This window comes from Alligator sinensis, unplaced genomic scaffold (genome assembly GCF_000455745.1).
Source record: "Alligator sinensis unplaced genomic scaffold, ASM45574v1 scaffold258_2, whole genome shotgun sequence".
Lineage (NCBI taxonomy): Eukaryota > Metazoa > Chordata > Crocodylia > Alligatoridae > Alligator > Alligator sinensis.
In genome coordinates, this window is record NW_005842398.1 from 727,386 (window position 1) to 751,656 (window position 24,271).

Genomic DNA, 24,271 nt, shown 5'->3' on the forward strand with positions numbered 1-24,271 from the left:
GCCGCCCGCGGGGGAGGGGCCAGGGCCGGGCCAGCCGCCGCCTCAGCCCCAGCATCACGTCGTGTACTTCCCGGGGGACGTGCAGGTACCGGCCCGCGCGCATCCCTGCCTGGCCCGGGGGGACTGGGCTGGGCGTGTCCAGGTAGAAGGAGACAGTGAAGGTGCCGGGGGGGCTGTGTGTGGGGAAGCAGGGCCGTCGGCGTATTCCTGCCTGGGTGTGTCAAACTCGAGCCGGTCCAAAGCAAAAGTCCTCCTATCCCGCGCAGAAAGGGCAAACATATAATACTGCCCTCTGTCCTGTACCGAATCGCAGAGAATGAGGGCTGGGCAGGAGCGTCCCTAACTAGCTCATCCCAGCCAAGGCTTTGTCTACCCATGTCTTAAAAACTGCTTGGGGTGCTCATGATAGTTTTATTTGGGTTCTAAAATGTTCCTGTACACATCTACACAAATTTCTTTGGGTAGCCTGTTCTAGTGCTTTAGTACCCTCCTTGTGAGAGTTTTTCCTTGTATCCAACCTAAACTTCCCTTGCTGCAACTTGAGACCATTGCTCCTTGTTCTGTCTGCCACCATTGAAAACAGTCTAGCTCCATTCTCTTTCGAACTCCTCATCAGGTAGTTGAAGACTGCTATTAAATCCCCTCCTCAGTCATTTCTTCTCCAGACTAAATAAACCCAGTTCCCTCAGCATCTCCTCAGAAGTCAAGTGCCCCAGCCCCTGAACCATTTTCCTTGCTTTTTGCTGGACCCTCCAATTTGTCTACAGCTTTTCTGTAGTGGGGGGCCCAAAACTGGACAGTGCTCCAGATGTGACCTCAGCAGTGCTGAATAGAGGGGAAGAGTCGCTTCTCTTGATCTGCTGATGTAACAACCATGGTCATAGTTTCATTAGATTGGAAGCATTATGTATGTTCATGATGTATGAAATGCCAGACTTGAACTAAAAAATCATGTTAATTGCATGTATATTATAAAAAGCTAATCCAACACAGGTTGCCAGTGCTGGGGGTGGGGGGTTAATTATTTTTATTGTTTTTTCAGAACCCACTTCTAAGGCTAAAACTGTGGAACTTAATAAGCTACTGGTAACGTTGACTTTTGTTGACTTTTATTGTACGTGGGGCATTTCACAAAAGACACTATTTCACTATTGTCTGTCCTTAAACCTTTAATACTGTTTCATTATCAAGCTAATTCTCTTTTTAATATAACAGTCATTAAAGTCAGTCTGACTCATTTAGTTTTAAATAGCTCATCCTACTTAAGTCTACCTGAATAATGGGTCAGAAGATAAATCCCAAGAACTCTTTGATATTCCACTGTCCCGTTTCTGTTAATGGAATTCCTATTAGCATTTGCATTAAGAGCAATGCAGACAAAATACTTGACAAGTACAGGTCTTATTTCACCCCATGTTGGGCCAGATCGGGGTGCCACATGCCTCCAAGGTAGAACAGTCCTAAAGACTTATTTTTCCCTCTGTCAGCTGGCTGTAGCCTCTTCTCCTGTGTAATCGAGTGAGAGGGCAGAAGGCACAGCAGAGTGGCATCTTATAAAGTAGCTGATTCAGAGAGGTCTAAACTTTTGTAAGCAGCAGCTTATTTTGCCCGATGCTTATGAAAGCTTATGTCTTTCTGAATTTGGTTTATGAGGAGCCACTCTGCCCTGCCTTCTGCCTGACTTCAGACTAACACGCTACCTCTGTGGGAGACGGGCTTAATGAAACCCTTGATCATTAGTACCCCTAAAGTCTGTCACAATGGTAGTAATGTATTTATCATCTTCTTTCTTTCAGAACTATCATGATGTTATGTCCAGTCATCCAGAAAATTTTCAGTGGGAGCAATGGAGTTTTGAAAATGTTGCTACCATGCTTGCTCACCGATTCCCTAATAGTTTTATTTGGGTTGTGAAATGCTCCCGTATGCATCTGCACAAATTCAGCTGCTATGACAATTTTGTGGCAAGCAACATGTTTGGAGCACCAGAACACAGCACTGACTATGGAGCCTTCAAACACCTTCATGCATTACTAGTTAATGCATTCAAAGTCTCTCAGAACATTCTGCTGTCCCAGAAGACCATGTATGGTGTCCACAAAGATGCAAAGATAACTGCTTGTAAATCTCAGTCTGCTCCTACTTCAAATGGCTGCCCAGCAGGAGAGAAAGAGAGAAACGGTGACATTTCTGATAACTGCACTTTGAGTTTTGGTACACCATCTATTACAGGTGCAGCATCTTTCACTTTGATTGGCTTCAGCAAAGGCTGTGTGGTTTTGAACCAGTTGCTTTACGAGCTAAAGGAAGCTAAAAAGGACAAGAACACAGATGCCTTCGTAAAAAATATAAAAGCAATTTATTGGCTGGACGGTGGTCACTCTGGAGGAAGCAGTACTTGGGTTACTCACCCAGCAGTCTTGAAAGAATTTGCACAGACGGGGATAGCAGTTCATGCTCATGTTACACCTTACCAAGTGTTTGATACAATGAGATCATGGATTGGGAGAGAGCATGAGAAATTTGTAGAGACCCTTGAAGAATTTGGTGTACAAGTCAATGATCAGCTTCATTTTGCAGATGAAATCCCTTCCTTAGATAACCACTTCAGAGTTCATGAAGTATTTTGAGACTCCATGCACCTGTGTGTTTGAATTCCTTGCAGAAGCACTTTTAACATTGTGAATCTTGTAACTTTAATTTACAATTTGTTTTGAGTTGCATTTCCGGAGAATACTAGATCCGTTATGTTTTACTAATATTTACTGGGTATAAATTCCAGTGCTAAAAAAAAAAAAAAAAAAAAAAAAAGTCTTGGTCTTTGTATTAGTGTTGATATGCCTTGGACAAGAGAGATCATATGAGTCCTGAAAGAAGAAACGTAACTGGTCCATATAAAGACCTGTTTTTAACATGTCATATAGAGATTTTGTGTGAATGTTTGCCTTTAACCTGTAACTTGCTTCTCTTGGCAAAGTTTTCAACTCTGCATGATTAAAATTAGGCTCCTTAAGTTAATATATTAGCTTTTAAAGGAGTTGAAGGTGCTTGGCACTTTTGAATATAAGTCCACTCTTACTTAGGTGATTAGCTTTAATGTCCCAGGACTTGGCTTCTCTCAGTAGCAGACAGCAGTGTTTTAATTCTTTGGGAAAGGGGAAAATAATACTTGGAGCACTCTTGATTATACAGTACTGAAATGTATCATATGCAGATATTTGATATCCTGCAACTGTGACATTTCCCTAAATGAAGCAGAGGTACAGATGATCTTTGTTCTTGGAATAAAGGTACCAATCCATTCTTCCTTGTCACAGAAAATGCAGGATGTTTATGAAGTTCTACTAACTCCATTGATGAGTATCTGCCAGCAAATAGCCCTTTTCTTTGGAGAGTCTCAATATTGATAATAGAATATAAAAACATCTACATTTTTATAAAGAAGTGACCAATGATGTTTGTTAGTACTATAGTGTTTATTTCAACATTCCCTATTGATATTGAGGCTTGATTAATGTTTAAAACTGGTGTTTTTGGACTACAGTAACAATTTGTGGAGGTGTCTTTAATCCATTTTGATCTGAAACTGTCTTGAGGCCCTCTTCTGCAAATGGTAGCAAATTACTATTAATTAAATCAAGCCATTACTGTATACTGTTATATACTGCAAGTTATACAGTGAATTTTAATAGATGATCTTTAAGAATTATTGTGCAATTACAAGTTATAGAATTATGGTTATTTGTAATATGCTGCAAAAATATTTTCAGAATCATAACTTTCTATGCAAACCCTTCTTCTGACCAAAATACAAAGTAGATGAATTAAAAATGTACAGAGGCTGTCTTCTGGTTTAGAACAAAATCTGAATGTACTTAAAAGACTACAATATGGCAGTAGTACTGGGGGGGTGGGGGCAGAGGGAGGGAGGGTTAAAAGGTGTTGCCTTAACTTTGTATATGTTTCCAGGTCAAACATTGGCAATCATAACTTTAAAGAAAACTTCAGCTCTTAGTGGTGAACTACAGTTTCTCAAAAAAGTGTTTTGAATTACCTGGAAGTTCATAAAACATTTAAGATCCATTTTCAGAGCCAACTGTTTTGTAACTATCAAATATGTGGTTTTGCTCTGGAAAGTGGCTGTAGAAAAAGGGTACCTGATAATTCTTCATATGGAAAGAAGGAGTTGAATTCTTTTTCTCCTTGTGATTCATTACTAAATTTCTGTTCACTACATCTGTACAAGACCACTGGGGGAAATGAGGTTGTATAGAATGAGTGAACGTCTATTGCTAAAAGTGACGTGTAAGGGTTAAACGAATCCCACCAAACTCTTTGGAAGTCCTTTCATCAGCTGAGCACATTTGACACGCTATGATTGGAAAGACATAGCAAACTAAATTCCAGCTTTTCAGTGTCATTTTTTCCAAAAAATAAAACCACCCATTAAGATTAAACTAATCAAGAATGTTTTAACTATTGTTTTGTGAGTGACTAAAGTAACCTAAATTTAGCTTATAGTTCAGTAACCATATGTTAAAAGTGGCTTAAAAATGGAGAAAAGTCATCTTACAACATGCAAATGAATTTGGAATCATCCTTTTCATAAGAGTAAGAAATCCAGTTTTGTTAGTTTTTCTTAAAGCTCACTTGGAGGCTTTTCCCAGAGCACTTCCAGGGTTACGTTTTTAATACATGTTTAACTGCCCTTCTATATAGGACTTTTACTTATACAGGAAATGGATATCACGGTTTTCCTCCTTGAAACCCATATATCAAAGAAAACAAAGCCTCCTACATAGTTTAATTACATCTGTTGATCCATCCCAGATATCAAATCATTCCCTTATAAAAGATATTTTTTATATTCTATCCTGGCTTAATTTCAATAAAGAAGTCTCTTTTTCCAAGTTATAATCTTGGTATACTCAAGAAAAAGGGTTTGTCAAGCTTTAATAGACCTGATAGTTATAGTTTAATTTAAAAACAATTGAAAGATTTAATTTTCAAACTTCAAGAAGGTATCACAAATGTGAGGAGAACAGTTAAAATGCAGCTTGACAAGTGTTCTCAAGGCTTCTGGGTAGCTGTCCTATGAATAATCAGCACAATAGGAGTGGCTTACAGTAGCCACTACATAAGAACAGCTTGTAGTTTTGCTATGTTCTATTTAAGGATAAGCACTTTTCTTAAAAATTGAACAAGTACATTCTAAGATGTATGTTTGTTGTTATTTCAAAGTGAAAATCAATGGATGGTTGTCTTTTCATTTTCTGTAACCAGTTGTGCTCTATTGGACTGTCTGTCATTCATTATAATGCATGCTGAATATGATATGTGCAGATGATGCAGAAAGCTGTGAAATTATTTCTAATGGTTGAAAGCACCGCACTGTGAATTTAATACTGTATTAAACAAGGCATCTGCAGTTAACTTGTGTAGACTTTATTGAGCATTTGTGGAGACCTGGTGAAGTAGTCAGTAGTAGCCAGAACTAGTATAGTTTCAGCATAAGTTCCTTGTGCAGCATAAAGCATCTTCCTTTTACTGTTGTAAAAATGGATCACTAAGGGTTTTTCTACAGTAAGCTGCTTCTGCTGCTGGTAATTCTGGTAGCAGGTAGCAAGCATCACAGGGAAACTGCTTCAGAATCCACATGGTTGTGCCCTGCTAGCGCAGCTGAAGAAAAGTGCACTCTGGATAGGCATGGCTGTTAAAGGGTCAAGAGTTACAATCATGTCTGTATGTGTGTTCTGTCATGTGGCACTGAAGCTGTCTTTTTGTTGGAGAACTGGGGTCACTCTGCTGGCAAAAAAGGGTACTTGTATTGCCACGGGGGAGCTAGAAGCATGGAGGTACTGTTTCAGTAGTAGATCTTGAGTTCTGCTGGCAAAACTATGAAGCATAAATCTGGCCTAAGGTCACATCTAGATGGGGAAATTAGCATGCTTTAAAGTAGGGCATCAATTATCAACATACTGACTACTTGTATGGGAGGGGCTTAGTGTCCAAACAGTGCCTTTATGAAAGATTGCTTACCCGGCTTCTGAAGTGAGCTAACTGGCACTGCGTCCATATGGTGCACTAGTGAGTAGCTAGCGTGCTGTAAATTCACAACTTCATTTTCTGCAATAACTTTACTTTTAGCCAAGATTTAAGCATGATGCAGTGGGGGCTTATGGGCCTTGGACTTGCACATAGAATGCTGGTCCAGTAGAAAATATGGCCTGTGGATATTGATAGACACAATTATTGATCTTGGATAATTTGGATTTGGAATTTAATTGGCTATTGAATTTGAATTTAGCAATATGTGTATGTATGTATGTGCTCACTGACCAAGCTGCTGCTCTGCTTCCTGCACTGCTCCCTGCCTAATTTGATGCTCTGCTTTCTGTTCCCTGCCCTATCTGCAACTGTACTTGTCACCTCCCCAATCTGCCACATGCCACACATGCAAGCTACCAGTGGCATGTGTGGCACCTATGTTGCAGGTTGATCACCCTGGGCTAGATGGTAAGGAAGGAGGGGAGGGTTGCTCCACCTTTTGCTAGTTGTTTCCATGGAAGCTTACTGACAGCAAAGGAATGGTGAGACTTGAGCTGAGAATTGTAGAATCAGAGAAAATGAGGCTTGGAAAGACCTTAGGAGGTCATCTAGTCTAATCCCCTGCTCAAAGCAGGACCATCCCCAACTAGATCATCTCAGCCAAGGCTTTGTCTACCTGGGTCTTAACCTCTGTGGATGGAGATTTCACAGCCTCTCTGGGTAACCTGTTGTAATGCCTTACTATCCTCTTCATGAGAGTTTTTCCTTGCGTCTAACCTAAACTTCCCTTGCTGCAACTTGAGACTATTACTCCTTGTTCTCTCATCTCCCACCACTGAGAAGAGTTTAGCTCCATCCTCTTCTGAACAACCCTTCAGGTAGTTGAAGGCTGCCATCAAATCCCTTCTCAGTCTTCTGGAGACTAAATAAGCCTGGTTCCCTCAGCCTCTCCTCATAAGTCATGTGCCCCATACCTCTAACCTTTGCCATTATCCTTTGCTTCACTGTCCAATTTATCCACATCCTTTATGTAGTGGGAGGCCCCGAAACTGGACACAGTACACTAGACGTGGCCTCACCAGTGCCAAATAGGGGAAGAATCACTTCCTTCGATCTGCTGGTGATGCTTCTATTAATGCAGCCCAGTGTGCTATTAGTCTTTGCAACAAGGGTGCACTCAGATTCATAGATTGTAAGCCGGGAAGGGACCTTGGAAGATCATCGGGCTCAGGTCCCTGCACCAAGCAGAAAAGATATCTGGGGTCAGGTGACCCCAGCAAGGAGACTATCTTGTCTCTTCTTGAAGATCTCCAGGGTAGGTGATTGTACCACCTATGGAGGGAGCTTATTCCACAGTCTGGACACCCTGACTGAAGAAGTTTTTCCTAATGTTGAGTTTGAATCAGTCTTCCAGGACTTTGTGGCCATTACTCCTGGTTTTCACCTCGGGTGCCCTGGTGAACAACTGCTCATTGAGCCCTTGATGTACTCCCCTAATGTAGCGGTAAGCTGCTCCCAGGTCCCCTCTCAGCCTTCTTTTCTTCAGGCTAAAGATTCTCAGATCCCTCAGCCTTTCCGCGTATGGCTTGCCTTTTAAGACTGATCATACAGGTGGCTCTTCTTTGGACTCTTTCAAGCTTGTCCATGGGCTTGTTCAAGTGTGGTGCCCAGAACTGGATGCAGTACTCCAGCTACGGTCTCACCAGTGCTGAGCAGAGTGGAAGAATCACCTTGGTTTTGCTGGAGATGCATTGATTGATGCATGCTAGGGTATTATTTGCTGTACTGGCTACAGCATCACACTGCCCACTCATATTCATACTGTGGCCTATTATTACCCTCAGGTCCCACTGTTGGGTCATGTTCAGTTTATTGACCACTATAACCCTCTGCTCCTTTTCTGCAGAGCTGCTGCTTAGCCAGGCAGTCTCCATCCTGTACCAATGAATGGGAATGTTACTTCCTAGTGCAGGACTTTTCACTCATCCTTACTGAACCTCACTAGATTTCTTTTGATCCAATCCTTCAATTTGTCTAGCTCTCTTTGAATCCTAGCCCTACCCCTCAATGTATCTACTATTCTGCCCAGCTTGGTGTCATCTGCAAACTTGCTGAGGGTGCACTCCATCCCATCTTCCAGGTCATTGATGAAGATATTGAACAAAACCAGACCCAGCACCAACCTACGGGGCACTCTACTTGATACCAGCTACCAACTAGACATTGAGCCATTGATTGCTACTTTTTGAGCCTGACAATCCAGCCAGTTTTCTATCAACCTTACAGTCTATTTATCCAACCCATACTTCCGTAGCTTGCTTGCAAGAATGCTGTGGGAGATGGTACCAAAAGCTTTGTTAAAGTCAAGGTATATCATGTCCTCACATTCATGTCTTCCATTCCAGGTTTGGAAGAGGAAGATGTCTTATTGGCCACAGACCATCCTGTACTTTGTGTGCATGTACATGGGGCACCCTGACATTTTCAGTTTTTATCCCCCTCTTAATCTTTCCCATCTTTTATCACAGTTTCCCTCCGCCAGGCCTTCTTATCAGAATCCTCATATTAGGTCACTCTTTGGCCACTGTCCCACTGTTTGCTACACCAGTCCCAATTTTCATACACAAACCCCTTGGCTCCCCATCTTCCCCAAGCCTGGATTTCTTGGTTCACCCCAATCTCCTCACCCCAATTTTCTGAATGCCATTATTGTTTAATAAGTGAGTGTGAATAGGTTTTCAAAACACTCTCCATATCCTTTACCATCCAGTGTACTTTTATTGTTTTAAGTCTGTTTTAAAGCATCAATTATATTGATCTCTTTATGGAATGTTTCTTGTACAGGAAGCTTCTTTTCTTGGTCTCCTTCCGATGGGTTGGGGGAAGAAAGTAAGTGGATGGAACCGAGTGGTCACAGCTTCAGTGGTTTTATTTCCAGTTCCTCCTGCACAGGGAATCACCCTGCAGAGCTGTGTGCAGCATCTACACTACAGCTCCTGGGTATGCTTATTACTACTTCTAGTAAGAAGCATAATTGCTAGTCCACTGCTTACCATAGCCCAGTATTAAGAGCTGAAATTACACTACCTGTTCTAATTCTTTCTCTTCTGATACAAAGGGGTTATTTACAGGATGAAGTCTTAGTTCAGGAGTTGTCAACCAGGGGTACTTGGGAAGGCCCTAAGAGGTATGCATGGGCAGGCGGGGATGGAGTGCCCCCACCCCGTGCTGCTGCCTCTCAGGAGCAGGGCCGGGGCAGGGCAAGGACAGCGGTGTGCCTCTGTGTGCTGCACAGGCGTCGCCTGGCCAGCCGGACAGACATGGGAGAGGGAAGGAAAGCTTGCACATGGTGGTGCAAGCCTGCAGCTGCCACCACTGTGTGCTGCCGCTCCGCATCCAGCCGCAAGCCAACGCCCAGCTCTGCATTCAGCTGCACAGCACTTCCCCCACTCCATTCCGCGTCCAGCTGCTAAGATTACACTTATTAAAAAAGGATGAAAACCCCTCTCTTAGTTTATAGTATACTTACGTTATGTATCTTATCTTTAATCTGCCCCCTAAGAAAACCTAATTTGTTTGCCTTATGTACTCCTTAAAGACTTGGGATTTTTTTCCAAGGAAATGCATGCAGGGTGGGAACATAAATTGAGTATGGTGCCATCCAATCCCAGATTGATAGGCTTTGACATGATTAAATTTGTTGTTGTATTGTGTCCTCCTGTGTCCTTTTCCCAAGCAATTCTGAGTAATAGCTATGGAGAGGAGGAGGAAGAATTTCCTTTGAAACCAGTAATTTTTCTTTCATAGCCTTGGTAAAAACCTAGTCTAAAGGGTTATTTTGTATCTAGAAAGAGAACTGTAGTAAAAGGAGATGTAATCTAGACAACGATGTACCAAGGAGGAAAATAATTTGGAGAATTTGCCTATAATCACCTTAATTTCAAACAGCACAATTTCTCCAGTGACCTTCTTATTTGCCCAGAATGTGATGCCTTTGATTCTTCTTTCTTTTTGTTGTATAACAAGTGTGACATTCCAGAAGTCCAAAGTAATCCTATTGGTATACCACCTATGCAGGTAACTGCGGTTGGATCCAGGATTTTGTAAAGGGGGTTGTGGGAGCAATGACCAGTGCTTCAGGGTTGGCTGCAACCCCATTCCCAGTCTCCTTCCTACCCCCCATCCTCAACGGGGGTGGACAGACTTTATTGCAGGAACAGCAACCAAAGCCCCTTTTTTAAAGACCCTTTATCAGGTAAGAATTTTACCTCTCCCCACTCACCCCTCTGTGCTCAGCAGTACATCACCTCCTCAACCCTTCCATTCCCCCGCTCAGCTGCCACTGTCCCTACTTATTTGGTGAGGAAGGGGAAGGCTCCAGAGCTGCCCCAGCTCTATTCCAGATGGGCTTCACATGGAGCCAGAGATGGCAGTGGGTGCGTTCCCTTCCCCCACAGCTGCTCCCCTGCTGGCAGGGAATGCCCAGGGGGCTGGAGAGAGGGAAAGAACCTATCCCTCCTGTTGCTGTCCCCAGCTGAGTGTAGGTCCCTGCAGACAGAGCCTGGCTGGAGTAGGTAGAAATGAGATCTAGAGGAAGATGATCACTGTGCCAGCATTTCCAAATGGGATTTTCCACATCAGGTCTTTACATAGTAGTAAAAGTCAAGGTAAGTGATTTTGGATTTCTTTGAATTACCTGTGCCTTCTGGAATGAAGTGTTTTTCCATTTCCCTCTGGCTGATATCAACATAATTTCCATTGTATATGAATTGTAAAGGGATATGTTGAAAAGTAAAATAGTTGTTTTTCTGTTTATATGAGCTATGAATCTCATGCTGTACAAGATTTGTCTGACTGTTTCTAGTGCAACCTTAAAACTTAAAGCAATATTTGAGATAATGCAAGTGAAATGTAAGGCTTTCCTCTTCATACAAGATGTGTGCTTTCTTTGATTCATAATAAGTTAAAAAGAATTTAGTACTAAGTCTGATTTTCAGATGTGTTAGTACAGTATAGGCTAATTGCATTGCCCAGAATTGGGCCATTTCTTATTTATTACCATTGTGGATGGTGTGTTCCTGAGGTAAGGTAGTTTCTTGATTTTTCTTTCTTTCTTTTTTTTTTAATAACTTGTGACAATACTACTTTGTTTCCTTTAAATTGTTGGGGGTGGAGGGCTGGCAGGGGGCAGATTTTGTCCCAACAAAGAGATACATTTCATGAGAGGAGCTTTACTGATTCAAAAAAAAAATTACAACCTGTTACTTTATAGTAATAGGTTATGAATCACTGACATTTATTTTGCTTGAACTGACAGTCTGAACATTTAAGTCTTAATTAAGTGTTGACTTTTTTGGAGGGGGTGCCATTGTTTCTGTTACTAATATTACATCACCTCAGGTAGTAGCTTGGTGCCAGCTGAACTGTGGGACCACTGGTAAACAGTGGATGCTGCCCTAAACTGAGAATTCTTACAAATCTGACTTGATATCCGTGTCTAAGCAGGACAAAACTGGGTTGCAAATATGGCCTCAAAGGCTGCATCCCAATGAGCAGGGGCATGTGGTTGCCACAGGGGAGGGAAAGCAGTGGCAAAAATTCATGCCACTGCTTTTTGCCTTGGCACATGCCCCTCCATGTGGGGTTAATGCAGGGAAAAATGCTCCAGCTGGGATATGGGAAGCTGGGGTCAGCACCTGGACTGGCCCCAGCAACCTCACCTGGAGTCCTGGGGGGGCCAGGCTCTGGATTCAGGCAGCGCACACTGATGCCCTGTGCATCACCCTGCTTTTTTTCCACGTGCCCTTTTTTATATGGGATTTCCCAGTGTCTAAATTTGGCTCCACACTGCAAATATGCAGCGCAGAGAACCAAATCACGTGTGCAGGGTGCATTTTGCAGTGCCTCAAAACGCACATGCGTACTTGTGTGGATGCAGCCAAATTGTGGGTTCTTTGTGCCTTTAAAATCTAGCCATATATTGTTTGCTCCTTTGATGGCTTTGAATATCATAACAAAGCGACAACTGTTTGTCATTGAGATTCCTGATCACATTTCTTCATTAATGATGGTATTTAAATTTTAACACATTAAGTGACTTGTTTTAATTTAAAAGAAACCTCTTAACTTCGCTATTTTCAAGAAAACATTATTTTTCTGGGATCCTAACCCCAGATACCTTCCTTTTGTTGTTTTTACTCCTACACTTTGTGTTTACTCATAATGAGAGCCTTCCATAAATTTTCTTGAGGCCAGTGTTTTTAGTCTAAAAAGTTTATCTTTCATCAGCTCAGAAATTCAGTTCTTAGGTGTTTTCCTCATGTATATCCAGGGACAGCTCTAGGGGAGGGCTTGGGGGTGGCTATATCCGCCCCAAAATTTGCCCATACCCCTTACCCCCACTCTCCCACCCAGGCTGCTGCCACCCGCCCCATGCATCTGAGCCCATCCCACTCCCACCCTCAACCTGAAGAGGCACAATGCTCCTGGCCCAGCCAAATAAGTATGTTTGGCCAGAAGAGATACAGCAACACCCCACCCCACCCGTTTTCTGTCCAGCCCACCTCAGCCCCACTGGGAAGAGGCTGATGCCACCCCTGTGTATAGCCTGGTTCTGGAAAAGTTCAATGACAGGCACTCTGGCTGTCACAGGGTTTTGGCTGTACAACAAAACTTCTTTCCATAGAAGTAGGCAGTTTGTGGTCTTGTTTTTCTCAGGCTCTCTCTCATCCCTCCAGAATGGTCTTGTCTTCTGTGTCCGTTATTCTTAAAAGTAACTTCTCTGCATGGTCACTCTAAACAGGTATCTGTTTAGAAACTGCTTTGTTCTTTATAGTACCTTGCATCCAAAGAACTCAAAGCACTTTGCAAATACTAAGTCTCACTGCACTTCTCCCTGGAGTCATCATCTCTGATAAGAAACTCCTGCGTCCCCGAGGGCTGCGCGGCGCGGGGCTGCCCCAGCCATGTCTGACTGGACAAGCTGGGGACAGCACCTGCGACTTCTCCTCTGGCTCTGCCCCTTGCCCCTGGTGCATGAGTGGGGGAGCTGCAGCATGGCCCGTGCCCTGCCTGCATGCATGGTGGACGGAGGCACCGGGTAAGGCCCCACATGGAGCTGGGGGCGCCTTGGAGCCGGGCCAGGGCTGCGGGGTGCGCGGTTGCCAGAGCTGGGCTGGGTAGGAGGCAGGAGCCCGGCCCAAAGGCGCTCTATGCAGGGGTGGTGCAGCATTACCTGGCTCCCGGCTGCGGAAGGGCCGCCCAGCGCTGGCATTGGTATGTGGGGCAGCGGCTGCAGCACCTGCTACTGTTGCCAGAGAAGAGCCGGGGGGAAGAGCCCGGCGCTGCACAGCCCAGGCAGGACCTGCTGCTGCTTCCTCCGGCAGCCTCCCCCCAGCCCAGGGAAGGAGCTGGTGGCTGCGGGTGGGGCCGGTGGCCCTGGTACTGCCGTGCTCCTGCCCTGCCCTGCCCCGTCAGCTGCTCCCAGTCCTGGCTGCTCCTTGCAGCCATGAGGCCAAAAATGCTGTGTGCTGCTGAAAGGCCCGGGCAGCTGGGCTCTGGCTAACAGCCCCCAGCCCCGGAGCCTGCCAGCTGCCAGTAGTCAAGGGCCACCTGAGCCAGGCATATATCCAGGGAGAGAAAACTAAACCCCTCCAGCTGCCCCCAAGCAGACAGCTTTGCCCACACAGGGCCGTGGCCACCCTGCACTAACTTGCCTGCCTTGCAGATGCACCCCCAGCCCAGAGCCACCAAACACTGCAGGTGGAGGCCATCTCTCTCCCAGCCTGTACGGGCATGGCCAAGGGGGCACAGGGGCCCAAAAAGCAAAAAAAAAAAAATTCATACAAGGTTGCTCTAGAGAGGGCTCAGCTGGAGGAGACTAGAGAACAATGCAGGGAAGCCAGGGGCATCCCTGACCTTTCACCTCCCCCTCCAAGGCAGTGTCCACAGCCACCAGGGCACCAGAACAGGCACCCTTCTGTCTCAGACGCCTTGTGTGGTATGGACGAGAGGTCTCAGCCACCTCCACCTTTAAAAAATAATAATAGGATGCAAAACTCTGAGGAACTCAGGCCAAGGCAGCCAGAAGGAGGTTGGGTATGGCCTGCTGAGCCCCTAATTCCAGCCTGTTTCTTTCCAAGCAGTGAGTGTCTGGGAGGATGGGTTTGGGCAAAATGTGGCTGGGGCACCGAGCAGCACCCAAGGCCTGGCCCCTTTCCCTGCAAAGCTGCCAGGCTGACAAGGGAGGAATGCCAAAATAGCTTGCTGCTGTAACCCAAGTGTTTATTTTAGTCAAGTGTTTGGTATTATTTCAGTTACTTTTATATTGTTTTTACTTTGGATTTTAAACCACATTTCCAGACCCATTTCATTGTCACTTCTTGCAACTTCATTGGTGTCAAAGGTCACGTGACTTCACTTCCTGATGTGATACTGCTTCCTGTGAGGTCTTTGAATATGGCTCGCCAGCCCACTGGGTGATAAAAAGTTCATGATCCGGCCCCACATTCAAAAAGTTTGGACACCCCTCTTCCAATGTAACTACTGTAATTAGTTTGCATGAATCGAGCTATGATTTAGAATCCCTAGCATTGATACTATTATGCTGATATGAAAATGCTTACTGAATAAGTTGTAATGATAGTCTTAATGAAATGCTACAGTGCTGCAAACCCCTTCATACTGATCTAGCTGCATTCACAACAGAGCTTACACCAATTTAACTATATCAGTTTAGAAACAAAAATCAGGTGGGGATTAGCCTTAATGTATCTATATGTCCACCATGGCCTTAGTACGGGAGTGCCTCTCACACAGTGTTTAACATGAACTTAGTTAAACTGGCAGTCCCCAGAAACTTGGGGCTAGAACCACAAAAGAACTTGGGCACTGAACCAACCTCAGTGTTGCGGGGCCAGACTTTCAGTTGTCCTGCTGCCTAACAATTCAAAGCCCTGCATAAATCTTTGGACACACTGTACAGTTCCCATGAATAGTTAGATAGATGCCTCAGTGTGATCCAGAAAAGCCAGCAATCTGAGCCGGAAGCTGCCTAGGCAAGTAGGAAATGCTGGGGAGAGATGTGAATTTTATGTCCCACCCCTTTTAGGAGTTAGACACTTAATCCCAGGCTGGGGGAAGGTATTTCTTTTAGGATTATCATCTGTGAACCCTGTTCTGGAGCTAAGTATCTAATTCTACTCTTTGTCACAAACTACAGGCTAGGAGAAGGGAGAACCAGTGTACCTCCTTCCCATTTTTTAAGTGATATAATACTGGACAATCAGACTGTTCAAGTTGAATGGAAGTTTCAATGACTAAGACGGTCTTTGGCATGTGGGAGACTCAGATTCAAATTCCTTCTCTGCCTGAATGGGGTTGAACCTGCAACTCCCACTTCTCAGGAATGACCCAACTGCCAAGTAATAGAATATTCTCCATATGCCAACATGCTGTCTCAGACTATATTAATTTAATTGGTGTTAATACAATCTTTTATTTAACCCGTTCCACAGTTTCTGCTAAAACTCTGAAAAGGTGCTGGGTATTCCAAAACACTAACTGCAAACCACTGCAGACAAAATCAGGATTGGAATTTGGGGGAGGCAGTAACATGGTATAGTATGGGCCACCACTTAAATAAGCATACCACAATTGCCATTTCCTCCCAGGCTTGGTTAACGAAGGATATTTTTAAAAAGATTGATTTATATAAACCAAATGTCAGAAGAAAAATATTGTCTAAAATGTCAGAGGGGTATAACATGGTTTACTTCTTTTTTTTCTGCAACAATTAAATATTTTCACATTTTATTCTATTTTGGAGAGCATTCTTTCAAATGTAAGCAAATAATTATTTAGTCAGGGCTTAGAAAAGGGATCTTGTTTTCTTCAACAGACTTTGAGAGGAGCTCTTCTACTCACTGTTACTTGTTCCTTTCAGTACCAAAAAGGAAATATAACAACATTTATAATCCCATTTGGCCAAGTGAAATATCCAGCAGGCACCCCAAGATTGGAGATATGCGAACAGTTCCTTTAAATCCTCAGTAGTTTACCTCTAAGGGGATATTCAGAACAGTGGCTTCATACAAAGCTATTAAGTCTGTACCAATGCAACTGTTGTAGCTGAGAACAAGCTTACCCTTTGTAATGGAAGCCTTTAGCATTAGAAGGTTGGATTGTTTGGCACTTGAGATGTACACAGACTTTAGCAGCAAAAAGTGTTCAGTTACTATACATAGATATGTTATTGCAAGCCCTGACCCCTGGTTTTTGACTGAATGTAGCACCATGAAGATTAGCAGGGGACTGTGCATGGTTGAGCAGTTCTTTTGTCTCTTAGTGATTCTAACATGTTCTTTTAAATGTTGATTCTGTCACTGGGAATCAATTTGAGGATATTTGTGTTCTTTGCTGTACACACAGCTCAGAAGTAGCACGTTAAGTCTTGTTCATGGAAATCAAAATCTATCCTGAGCACTAGAAACAGTCTCAAACGTAAGTTGGGGGAAGTCTATATGCCTTTGTACTGCAAACTTAAGTTTTTTTGGACAATGTGTAGGATTTTATGATTTAGTCCCCCGATTGTTCTTATTTAGACTGATGTCAACTTGTGTTGTTACTGTAGGGAACATATGTGGTAGCAATTGCTGTATGTTACTGCTGGGTATTGTGCATCTGCAGCACTGAGCATTTACTAGAGGTTCAGACATATAAATAGGAAATTCGAATTCATAGGCAGGAATTTGAGAAGAGACATTAGAGAAAAAGGAGAGGAAAATTACTAATTTAATTTTTAATACTAGACATGCAGACTGTTCAAGTTTAAGTGCTACTGTAGATAAAGTCCTGCTTGCCTTTATCATGCTTCTTCTAGCCACACAGTAGGATTACCTGGTTGAGTAAGGCAAATAGAGATTCATCCTATACTCTTAAAATGACTTACCTGTATACTTCTGGTATCACTAAGTACTTTAACAATCCTTTTGGGGGACAAGTATCAAATCTCAAGTGTGTGTGTGTGTGTGTGTATATATATATATATATATTTTTTTTTTTTTTTTTTTTTTTTTTTGGCATCATCCTCTACTTCTGTAAAGGTATTAAAACACTCGGTCACCAAAAAAGACAGAGGTTGATAGACCATCTGTTAGACATTACATTATATAAGTTCTTCATTTCATTTTTTTCAATGTTAGATTGTTCAGTCAGCTTGGTGCTTTGAGGGATGATGTTTTGATGGCCCATTCTAAAAGCTTCACAAGAGAATATTTCAACTTAATTTTTTCATTTAATTTCTTTCTATGGCAACTGTACTAAGAAAATATATAAAGTATATCTTCTGAAATCCAGTGTTCTGTAATACATTCCACCAAGAGTAACTACTGTGTTCCTTTTTTTCCAGATTTTTTTCTTTTAATGGAATCAGTTGAATCTAAAAGGCGTTAATCATCAGTGCTGTTGCTGTGTAACAGAAGTTAGGAACTGGCCAAGCTTAAGCTAGTGATATGGGGTATTTAACAGGTAACCCAACGTAGCTTTCTATTATTGCAGTCTGCATCATCCATCTGTTATGTTTCCATACGCTGTTTGAAGTTTCTCTTCATGTACTGTGGCAAACACTCACAGGCGGAGCCAGGATTTTAAAAAGGGGTACTGACTGAGTCTTAAACTGGCCCCACATGCTGCATGCAACAGACACCAGTATCAATCCCCCATACCACATGCAGCAAGCAAATTGGTCTGGCATACATACCACATGTAGTGCATGGAGCTAGTTTACGGTGCGGGCTGCATGCTGTGTCAGTCTATGGGCCTAATTTGGTCCATACCAGATTAGACCCGATGAGTTTGATACCCCTGGTTTAAGAGAAGGAATAATCACTGCTTCATAAACAGCTGTTAGAGGGAAGGCTGAAAATAGCAGTTCAAAGTGAGACCAATCCAGCTGTGACCAAATGTTTATAACCTTTACGTTTTCCTAATTACCCATATGGAATTATTTGATGATCTTGGACCACTTTCTAGAAGGCAAATATCCACCCACAATTGGCACCCTTCTTTGTAGTCCTACCAGAAGACTTAACAGGCCTTGGAGAGGGAACAACTGCCTTTCCCTCAAAAGTTCCCTCAGGGCACTTGACGGGGAGTTGGGAGTACAGCTTGAGTTATCACTGCCTGCTCTGTGGCAGTTTGGGGCTAGAGAACCTCACTTTCTGTTGTTAAAATGGCACTATTTGTTGTTTTTAATTTACAAAGGGGTACTTGAGAGGCCTATTTAAATAGATTTACTAGATTATTTTTAATTTGTATGTATATAAAATATGAATAGCTACGTTTTCTGTAACATTTGGTTTACATATAACATTCAGTGCTTTCCAAAAATACCCAATCCAAACCTCATGCTATTCTAAACAAGAGAACTATTTTAAACACCCCATGGGACTGTCTTAGACGTTGATTATAATGGAGTTAGAGAAAGGATGAATTTGGTTTAATTTGTTTAGGTTAGAGTTTAACAGCCTCACTTATAACAAAAACTGAAAAAAAACTGACATTCTGTGGATCATAAGTGTGGGTTTGGTGTTGTGGCTTAATATGTCATTAGTAAACACAGGCAACTGGTAGGAGGGGCACGGGGGCACCCCTCCCCCCCAAGGTTGGCCCCCTGAAAGCGGGGCAGTTTTTTTGCCACACAGGCTGGCAGCATGTTGGGGGAGGGGGACACTAAGCCGTGGCATAGAAGTATAAGAGTGGATATGAGACTTTTGGCCTGCCCCTGGGCCCACCCACAAATTGTGCCCCCCCCCCGAGACTCAGGAGGCACCAGCCATCCCTGTTAATGAATATAGTTAAATGTGTGTTAGAGAGAATCTGAATACCTCCAATAGATGTTAAGGAGAGAGGGTGATAACTGAAGGACCCTTCTTTTCTCCAACTGCTCATCCCCACAGAAAACCCCAAATGATCTCTACTTCTGCTCTTTGGGGGAAAAATGGTCCCTTCCTCAAACAGATAAGTCACAGCTTGACTGCTGTTCTATGTAGCTCTCCTCCTCTATGAATTACATCTATTATGGTAGTAGGGTCACAGTATTGTTTGTAGGCACAATGGTCCAGGAAATGTAGAAAGGCAAGTCTTCTATTTTTATACCTTTTACTGAACCAACTATACAGTTAGGAGAATTGCTGAACAAGTGTTCCTGCATTGGCAGCCCTTCCTCAGGTCTGAAGGGGAAGAAGATGCAGGCTGAGCTAAATATCAAAGAAAAGGTTCTGTGCAAATGCAAACAGGGTTTGGAGGGATGGAAGAGGGCTGTAAACTAGGAATGAAGAGGCATAAACTGCAGCTGTCACAAAACAAAAGGAGAGAAGTAAAATAGGTAATCAAGTTAGTGGCTGAGTAAGGCCATTCAGAAAGAAGGTTGTTATTACTTGTCAAGTGCAGGGAAATGATTGGTAGTGTTTGTAATCTTGTAACGAGCCAGAAAGTCACTGTCTATATGACAGCCAAATTTTTTTACTGTCCACTAGAGTTAAGATTTCTGTTCCCAGGCCTGTCTTCTGGAGGTGTTTTATAAATTCCCTTTAAGCAGGAGGATTGCTTATTATTCTATTATGGTAGCATGTAGGGACCTCAGCAACCTCATGGTGACTTGTAACCTGAGGTAACATCAAGTCAGGAAATCCTTCAAAGGCAGCGGTTGACAAAATATAGTAGTCCACGGGTTGCATCCAGCCCACCAGGCTATTTCAACCAGCCCATGGGCACCTGCCAATTAACTGAACCCCACCCAGTCCCCATGCACCCTCTGGTGCAGAAGGGCCTCAGCCCCAGGCAGCATGCACAGCTTCTGAGTGGGGCTGCTGCTGCCACAACTGCAGGTGCCGGAGGACCTGCTTAGCTTCCCTGGCCTCCAGTGGCTCCTCATGGCCCTGCTGCAGCACCGGGAGTGTAGAGCTCGGGTGGGCAGGGTGTGGGTGTGAGGGAAAGTGGGGAGTGTGGGGACACCCCCCCCCACATGCCTGCCCCCATGGTGCACAGCCCCTGCTGCTCGTGGCAGCAGTAGCAGGAGGCCCTCAGGGTGCTTGTGGCCTGTGCAGGCACAGCCGCCCAGCAGTGCATGGCTCTAGCCAGTTTTGGGAGCTGCATGTGGTGGCAAGGAGCAGAGCCAGGCCGACCTGTCTCCCTGCAGCTCATGTGCAACTCCCAGGACTTTCGCAGCACCAGGGGAAAGCCCCATGCAATGAAGCCTGGGGCCTGGCTCCACTCTGCTGCCATGTGCAACACGCAGGACTCCACCAGAAAGCAGAGAGTGGGGCTCCCTGCCACTTCTGGCAGAGTCACACGAGCAGCACATGGCAGCAGGGAAGGCAGCGAGCTCCATCATGCGGGGCTTCTTCCCAGTTGCAAGCGAGTCCCGGAGCTGCACGTGAGCTGCCCATGATAAAGACAGGCTGGCCTGGCTCTGTTCCTGTCCACCACATGCAGCTCCTGGAACTGAGTGGAACCATGCACCTCCAAGTGGCTGCACCTATATGGGCCATGAGCACCCCGAGAGCCTGCTGCTGCTGGCAGCAGCAGGGGCTGTGCACCATGGGGGTGAGGGGAGTGCCCACACCCCACCTCCATCACACCCTATACACACCAACACCCCCAATGTACCATATACCCCCTACACATCCACACTCCCTCACAAACCTCACACATTCACCCACATACACACCCCGCACCCCACCATACAATTTAATATATGGGTTTTTTTCCCAGATGGAAGATGGCACCCTTCCCCCTCTTCAAAAGGAGGGACTTCTGGTGGGAGGGCAGGACTTCCAGTTGCAAGATGGCAACCAGCAGGCAGGTTACCTGCCAAGGGGCAGGGCTACCCTTGTGGCCCTTGACAGCTCACCAAAACTCGTTAAGTGGCCCTCCAGCCAAAATAACTGCCCACCCCTGTTCTAAGGGCATAGCTGGTTAATTGAAAATGGTAGAATAAGAGAAAGAAGCAACAGTGCAGTTACTGTTTCCTCTTTCTCTCATGCCACTATCTTCTACTGAGTGCATAACTACAAGTTGCTTGATGAGTGGCTGTGAGCAGGTGAAACTAGAATTATAAAGGGGGAAAATAGGTAAGTGCTGGATCAGAAGGAAATGTTGTGGGCCCTATACCAACCTTTCCATTTCTCCAGTTCATAGAGAGGCCTCCAATATGCTCTGTACACTCTTTTCAAGGATCTTAGATGGTGCCAGATTCCACAAGGCCTTTCTTTGCCCAGTTCCTCAGTATGGAGATCTTGCCTTAATCTCCTCCACCCTAAGCAGGCTTTTAATAACAGAAGAGTGAATTTAGACAAAAGTGTTTGTTCCCAGACTTAAATACTGCCTTCAGTATGCAAAACTGAATCACATCAAGACTGCTTGGCTGGTTACATTCATATCTATTCATTAAGATGGCCTGGTGCCCGGTCACACGGTTGGAGGCTATTTTCTCTAAATTACAACTGCCAACAAAATGCAGATTTAGAGGAATAATCTGCATGGTACTGCAAACTCTAGCTCTTCCACAGGAAGTCTCTTTTCTGTGCCTCATTAATGCTTCATCTCTATTTAGCCCTGCTCACAGTCACTGTCTTGACAAGCCCTGCATGACAAGGCACCATCCTGAATTGATTTAGGAGGGACAAAAGTATATAAACAACAGAAAAAAAATCTGAGATACTTCAATCTTAGTGTAAGCAGTAGAAAAAAAATTGATGGTTAAAGGGACAGACATTGTTAGCAAAACTGATTTGTCATGACTCCTTAAAGCAAAATTACTTTCAGATACTTTAGAAGGAGCTACAACGTGACCCCAAACCACAAGAGTTTTAAATTCTGATTAAGAGAAACAACAGTTCGTCATAATTTTCCACAGTGGAAAGCTAATTAAAGGGGGAAAGTGCTTACGTGGCCACAGAAAAGCAATCAAATCTTCATTTTGACTTTTTTAAAGAATCTAAATTGCAGAATTTAGATAGAGACATACCTTGCAGCAGAACTTCCAACTATCACCAACTGTGATACAGATATCCCCTGGGCTTGAGCAAAGTGGGAAGCCTAAGGATTCACATCTATTTGAGATTTAACAAATCCACTTTCCTTGACACATGTTCATTTAGTCTGACTGCAGATCAAGGAAATTAAGAAAACTGCACCATACAGTATGGATGCCACTCTAATTTATATCTTAAGCTAAAAACAAATGGAAGAAAAAAACTAAAATGAAAGTTTATCTCTGTATAGCCTACATAGAGCCTTTTCTCTGCTAAAGAGAACTACTAAGCAAGTCCCAACAATACAGCTGCTTTCCACTCTCCCATGACTAGAGCCAAGGAAATTTTCAGCCATATTAACTTAGCTAGTTGATTGTCTTTTTCTAGAACTGTATGAGTCCCCAGTGGACAGCAGTACTGCTCTAGGGTAGTAACCCTTTCAGCTAGGATAAGAAGGCAGGGTCCAAAACAGAATGCCAATTGCCAGTAGCCTACTTCTTATTGGAGTACTGTTATTATGCAGTTAGTTACCTAAAAGTAAACTATTCCCCCAAAATCTGTTCTGAACAACAAAAACTTGGGGGCATATTTTTTTTTAACACCAGCACCTTGTTTGATAAATGAACTACAGCTGCATCACACAAACCATAGTATATGGCAGAGAGAGGCTCTATTAAAATAATAACCATAAGCTGGGAAATAAGTATTTAGCTACAAAGTTATATGTTTATTAACAGGTTTTTGCAGAAGTCTTATAACAAAGTATCTGCACTCTGTTCCTGGAGGATTTCAGTTGACTTGCATTATGCAATTTATTCATAGTTAGTGCTGTAGGCTTTTTCTTGAATACGTAAAACCATTCTGCGAGCATAAAAATCTCTATATTCTTCAGGTAGTTCCTCCAGTGTCTTCAAAGCTCTGTCCAAGATCTGTACTGCCCTGGTGGCTGCTGTAGGATCTTTATTTCCATAAGTGTCTGTTTTATCGTAGCACTGGGAGGGAAGGTGCTTCCAGAAGATATTCACTCCCACACCAAACTCCTCAGAAATTACATTATGGAACCACAAAGCTGTAGGAAGGAAGAGAGAGTCTAAAAAGAAACTGCCATCTAAAACAATTTCATTTACAACAAAAGGTTTGAAACATCTCAAACTTAATGCAGCTGAGAAAAGAAATAGTTACAACATTCACCTTATTTGTAGGTACTTATCAGCTCATATACTGCGTCATACTAAATCATGAAAGCGCCTGCTTGAAGTCTTTTATGCACTGTCTTCAGGAGCACTATGCCTATGTAAACAAGTGGTGTAGGGGTTTCAAGACTCAGGTCTAGGGACTGACATTTTTTTGTCCCTTCTTTGTTATCTGTCCCATTACCCTAAGTACAGTGCGACTACTCCCATGCATATGTGATCAGGGACTTAACTTTTTTGGATTGTCAGTTTAGAGGGCCAATTCCGAACTGTGTCAACTGAATGCAGGTGTTTGTCATCCATAGTAAGTTTTTTGATAGTCAAGAGGTTGTAGAGTTTTTCATTTGAAGCAACACAACCAAGCAAAGAAGAATTTTTTTTACCTGAAGTGGAACATTTTCATAACTGTGACCTGCCTATGTATCTTAACATGAAAGAGAGACCTCTACTTTTGTTGTTCAGTTTGGGATTATTTTCATTGCGTGTTTTATCTGTAGTGCTACCCACAAAAAAGCAAAAGACGCCTTGTTCATCTGGGGGTTTTTTGCTTTTTCTGCTACAGCTTGTTTTCTGTGACATATTATTATAAATAAACAATAAGTTTCAGCATAAGTCAGCAGTAATTCCATCAAAAATACAGTAATTTCAATGTCAGCTCATTTTGGACCCATTTTGGAATTCAAAACCCTTTGAATTCAAGCAATATGGTACCATCTTTTAAAGTCTTGTTTTTCCTGTGGCACTTTACTTTACCTTGTATGTTTTCAATTTTCACTCTCATTTACACTGTCTGCCTAACTAATGATCAGTCAAATATTTTTAAATGCTCCATAATACAATTGAAGGTTCTGATAAAAATGTATGTACAGTAAAAGTCCTGTTATCCGGCATTTGACTAATTGGCATTTCTATTAACCGGAATTTCTGCCCAGATGCCCGGACGTGGGGGAGAGTTTGCGCACAGTGGCGGGGGCCACTACCCCGCCACGCCGCCCC

At 43.4% G+C, this 24,271-nt stretch overlaps 2 protein-coding genes across 3 annotated transcripts in view; one reads left to right on the plus strand and one right to left on the minus strand.

Moving 5' to 3' along the window:
* The first annotated feature begins 30 nt into the window (after positions 1–30).
* On the plus strand, positions 31–5,428 carry CUNH2orf69 (chromosome unknown C2orf69 homolog). Its single transcript, XM_006029761.2, has 3 exons — positions 31–85; positions 1,043–1,086; positions 1,797–5,428. Exon 3 carries the CDS (start codon positions 1,812–1,814, stop codon positions 2,628–2,630), a length of 819 nt encoding a protein of 272 aa, XP_006029823.1. The 5' UTR covers positions 31–85; positions 1,043–1,086; positions 1,797–1,811; the 3' UTR covers positions 2,631–5,428.
* Positions 5,429–22,788: 17,360 nt separating this feature from the next.
* Positions 22,789–24,271, minus strand: part of TYW5 (tRNA-yW synthesizing protein 5) — a 24,595-nt gene continuing 23,112 nt past the window's right edge. For both annotated transcript variants that reach the window (XM_014522799.2, XM_006029762.3), the window contains exon 8: positions 22,789–23,151. In XM_014522799.2, the coding sequence (XP_014378285.1) occupies positions 22,895–23,151 (257 nt within the window). In that variant the 3' untranslated portion in view covers positions 22,789–22,894. The remainder of the gene's footprint in view (positions 23,152–24,271) is intronic.

Excerpts from the sequence above, each read along its gene's own strand:
- CUNH2orf69 (XM_006029761.2), top strand. The coding sequence starts at position 1,812 with ATGTCCAGTCATCCAGAAAATTTTCAGTGGGAGCAATGGAGTTTTGAA.